At 48.1% G+C, this 4188-nt stretch overlaps 1 protein-coding gene across 2 annotated transcripts in view; it reads right to left on the reverse strand.

Annotated features, from left to right (window-relative positions):
• Positions 1-709: 709 nt before the first annotated feature.
• CUNH5orf52 (chromosome unknown C5orf52 homolog) overlaps positions 710-4188 on the reverse strand; it is a 7963-nt gene continuing 4484 nt past the window's right edge. The window contains exons 2-4 of one of the 2 annotated variants that reach the window (XM_026788777.1): positions 3899-4007; positions 2279-2422; positions 710-1155 (exon numbers count right to left, since the gene is read on the reverse strand). In XM_026788777.1, coding sequence (XP_026644578.1) covers positions 1009-1155; positions 2279-2422; positions 3899-4007 — 400 coding nt within the window. In that variant the 3' untranslated portion in view covers positions 710-1008. Of the gene's footprint in view, positions 2423-3898; positions 4008-4188 lie in introns of both variants that reach the window. The other variant, XM_005366114.3, reaches the window with a different exon arrangement.

The raw sequence follows: 4188 nt of genomic DNA on the forward strand, positions 1-4188 counted from the left end.
ACGCGCGTCTATATGCAAGCAAATACTCATACACATAAATTTTCAACAGTAATCAGGGAAATGGCACTTTAAAACTACTTTGTGATCCCAACTCACTCAAGTCAGAAAGGCTATGATTAAGACACCAACAACAACAATAAATGCTGGCAAGGGCACACTGCCAGTCATATGGAAACTGCTGCCACCACTACGGAAATCACAGGTTTCTCAAAAAATATTAAAACTAGCATGCTGCCCACCCTTGAGCACTCAGGAGACAATAAGTGAGCATAACACATAGGCATCTACACATACATGTTTATTAATTCAGTATTCACAATTGCCAGGAAATGAAATTAGGCTAGATGTCCATCAACAGATGCATGGATTTTAAAAATACATAAATAAAAATAAATTTTATTCAGCTGTAAATAAAAGTGATGTATTTGCAGAAAAATGAATGTAATTAGATGTCATCTATAAAGCAGAATAAGTGCCACGGATACAACGTGCTTTCTCTTAGGGGTGTAGGAGGAGTGTGAGGATGGACTGAGTGTGTTAGCACACACCCATAGTCCCAGCACCCAGGAGACAGGCAGGAGGATCAGGAGTTCAAGGCCATCATCAGCTACATATTGAGCTCAAGGTCAGAAAGGTAGACCCTGTCTCAAAAACCCATCATCATCATCATATGGACCAAAATAGCTTGACTGTTAAGAGCACTAGCTGTTCTTGCAGAGAAACTGAGCTTGATTCCCAGCATCCACACGGCGATCCCAACCCTCTGAAAGTCCAGTGTCTGGGGATCCAATGCTGCCTCTGGCCTCGGCAGACACCAGGTATACATAAGATACACAGACAGAGATGTAGGCAAACATAAAATAAAAAGTTACAACTGGTCAAAATGCAGACATCAACTGCCCCCAAGTAATACAATTACAATACAACTCTATCCTCAAGACGCGGCAGACATCATAGAAGGGGCAACCAAAGCCAGCAGACCAGGACATCTGATTCAAAAGTCTTTCCTTAAAAAAAAAAAAAAAGAGAGAGAGACATGAAAGCGGTGAGGATGTCTAGGGTCAAGAGACATTGTATGAAATTCTCTAGGATAAAATAAAAGCAAATACCTGTTCCCTTTCCTAGATCTGTGATTAGAGACGTCAGTGTCACAGCCTGACCAGGAAGAAAAGTGTGTGAACAAGTCAGAGCCAGTCAAACACTTGGCACAGACACAGGTGTGGGTTCTGGGTACAAGAGTGGCCTATCGTCAGGGCTGGTTGGAGAAGCGTCCAAAACAGACCTGTATCAAATCTGAGAGGGGTCTTACTTCCAGCTCTCAAGGTAAACAATCTAATCCAGGGCTAAGGACCAAGACCTGTGCTACACTGCAGGCAGAATGAAGCCCCCATGGGAACCCAAGGTCAATGAGAAAAGCAAGCATGGGACTTGAGCAGGCTCTGGGAAGGGGCAGACAGGAAGCAGGATGTCTGAGATGTCTGAGGGTGTCTTGCAGAAGCACCAGGAGGGCTGGGAGCCCATGGGTATCGCCATTGTTACAGCAGTTGGAAAGGATGAGCTCCAGGCCAGCCGCTTGCCCTCTGCCAGCTCCTTGAAGCAGGTTATCTTTTCACTGCCTGCCTGATTCTTTCAGAGGAGGAAACAGGGGCCCAGAGAGGTCCCAAGGTCATACAAGCTGGTAGGTGGCAGAAACAACACCACTTGGTGCCTCACCCTGACCTCCTTACCACTGGAATGTTGCACAGTGGCATTGCTCAGTCCTTTCCCTCTAAGATGTCAACAGCCGCAGCACAGCTGGCAGATGTGTCACCAGGGATGTGTGCACCGGGACTGGGGAGAGCATGTTCCCTGTGAATATGTAAGCCCTGAGCTGTCTCCAGACCAAAATGAGGAAGAAAGGAAGGAAGGGTAGACATGAAGGAGACGGAGGGAGTGGGGACGGTGGAGGGAAAGAAGAAGTGGGAAAAAGAGAAAGCAAATGTGGGTGCAAAAGTTTCCCTGTTTGCACAAACCAGGAATACTGGCTTGACTCCGCCTCTTCCACCAAGCATTGGTGGCTGCAGGTCTTTCACTGGGATGGAGGGGATGGTGGAGCAAAGCAGACTGGAACCGAGGACTTGCGCTCTCGTCCTATCCGCTGCTAACCCTTTATTGCTCTACAGTGGTGGAGGAACAGCAAGTTCCAGCCCCTCAGCTCTCACCAGGGTGGTTTTGTGTTCCGGGGCAGATCGTTCTGCCACTGCTACGGTGGCTGGCTTGCCATCTAAGTGGAGCCTACCCGCTGCCTATTCAAGTACTGCTGGGTGCTCAGAGACTCCCGCCTCCAACGCAGCATCTTCCTCAGCTGGTCTGTCATGAACTTCTTTTTCAGGTGGTCGTACAAATGGCTCATTTTTCTCTTGGTCTTGTCCGAAGCTTTCATCTTAGGGAAAACAGAGATGAGTTTAGGATATGAACAAGTCACTTGGTAGCAAAAGGCAAGGCTGCTGACCTGGAAGGACAAGGGGCCTAAGGGGCCTGTGAGACCTGTGAGACCCAGTCCATATTCATCCCATGAAACAGCGTGGACCACACAGGGCCTCACAGTTTCTCTATTTTAAAGTGGACATTGAGCTGGATAGAGTACCGTGGCGCCCTCTGATGGTCTGTAGCTGCGGAGTCTGCTTTACAAATAGGGGCAGGAACGCAGCCTAGTGTATGTGAAGTCCTGAGTCTAATTCCCAAGAATAAATAATAAATAAGTGAAAAGTGTAAAGGAATAATGAAATGGAGGTTTCAGTAGAAAGGAGGTACATCTTGTTTCTTTCTTCTTCCACAAATCCTCCCACCCTGTCCTTACTAATCACTGTGACATATCTACATGTCTATCTAAAACATGTCAGCTTCCCTATGACAGCCCTTCTGTCACAGGGATTCTAACTTCATCCACTCCTTAACTCCTCTCCTGTCTCAACCAGACTGCAAGGCTGGGAGAACACATCCTCTCTTACCCATTCAGCCGCGCATTTCAATGAACTGCTGCAGAGGGGGATGTGGGGAGCCGACGCAGGGGATCCCCCTAACTACAACACAATCAGGACGTGAGACGCATGCCTGGTGCAGAGGATCCCTGTAACCACAGCGTAATCAGGATGGGAGACACTTGCACAAGTATTTCTAAGTCAGGTAGAAGGAGGGGCAGGTGTCAAAAGGCAGATAGCGAGAGCCGCCAAGGAAGCCGGGAAGCATGGGTCGTCCTGTCCTAGCCATCCTTGCTTACGTGGACTCAAGTTCCCTATTCTGCTTAAAGTAGTTCAAATTTACTTTACACAACCTGTAACTAAGAGAGTTTCAAATCTTATTTTAAAAATGAAGAAAGTGTGGCTCACCCAAGATCATATACAACCAGCCTATCTCTGACTGCAGCCTATTTCTACTAGACCATAGCACAGGAAGTTTAACACAGGGCCCTGCTCAGTCCTTGCCCTTCTGTGGGTATACTGCTGTTGTTGCTGGCCTCAGCTCTCCTCTGAAGATGAGATAACTTTAAAAACAAAAAAACTAGCCAGATAGTGTTGATGCCGATTCAAGCAGGAAAACCCGAGGTTCTGCACGGGAGATAATATGTTCTGAGGGAACAAAGCAAGAAACCACTCAAGAGGCGAGAGCTTTCTCTCTTGTCAGGTCATGAGAGCAGGTGTGACACCTTGGGGGAGACACTAGCCCCAAGTATCATTTTCTCCCCCATAAAGATGGGGCCTACCTTAGAATACGTTCATGACCTCCTATTAGCTCTAGGAGCTGAGAGTCCCTCTTCCACCCTGGGCTCCACAGGCAGCTATCTTAGCAAGGAAGGAGTTATGAGAGAAGAATAGTCAGGCTGCTAACAGGCTCCAACCCAGAAACTGGGGTACCCTACCTCCATCTCGTAGATGCGCTGTGCATTGAGGTTGTCCCGAATAATCACCCGAGACAGATGGCTCTTGGGTAAAAGCTTCTTCACATTGGCATCGCTGGAATTCAATATGCTAGAGAGGGCGGGGAAAGGGAACCGGTTAGAGAGAGCTGGTCAAGGGGAGGGAGAACCGGTTAGAGACAGCTGGTCAAGGGGAGGGGGAACCGGTTAGAGACAGCTGATCACGGGGAGAGGGAACCGGTTAGAGACAGCTGGTCAAGGAGGGGGAACCGGTTAGAGACAGCTGGTCAAGG

This window comes from Microtus ochrogaster, unplaced genomic scaffold (assembly GCF_000317375.1).
Source record: "Microtus ochrogaster isolate Prairie Vole_2 unplaced genomic scaffold, MicOch1.0 UNK6, whole genome shotgun sequence".
Classification (NCBI taxonomy): domain Eukaryota; kingdom Metazoa; phylum Chordata; class Mammalia; order Rodentia; family Cricetidae; genus Microtus; species Microtus ochrogaster.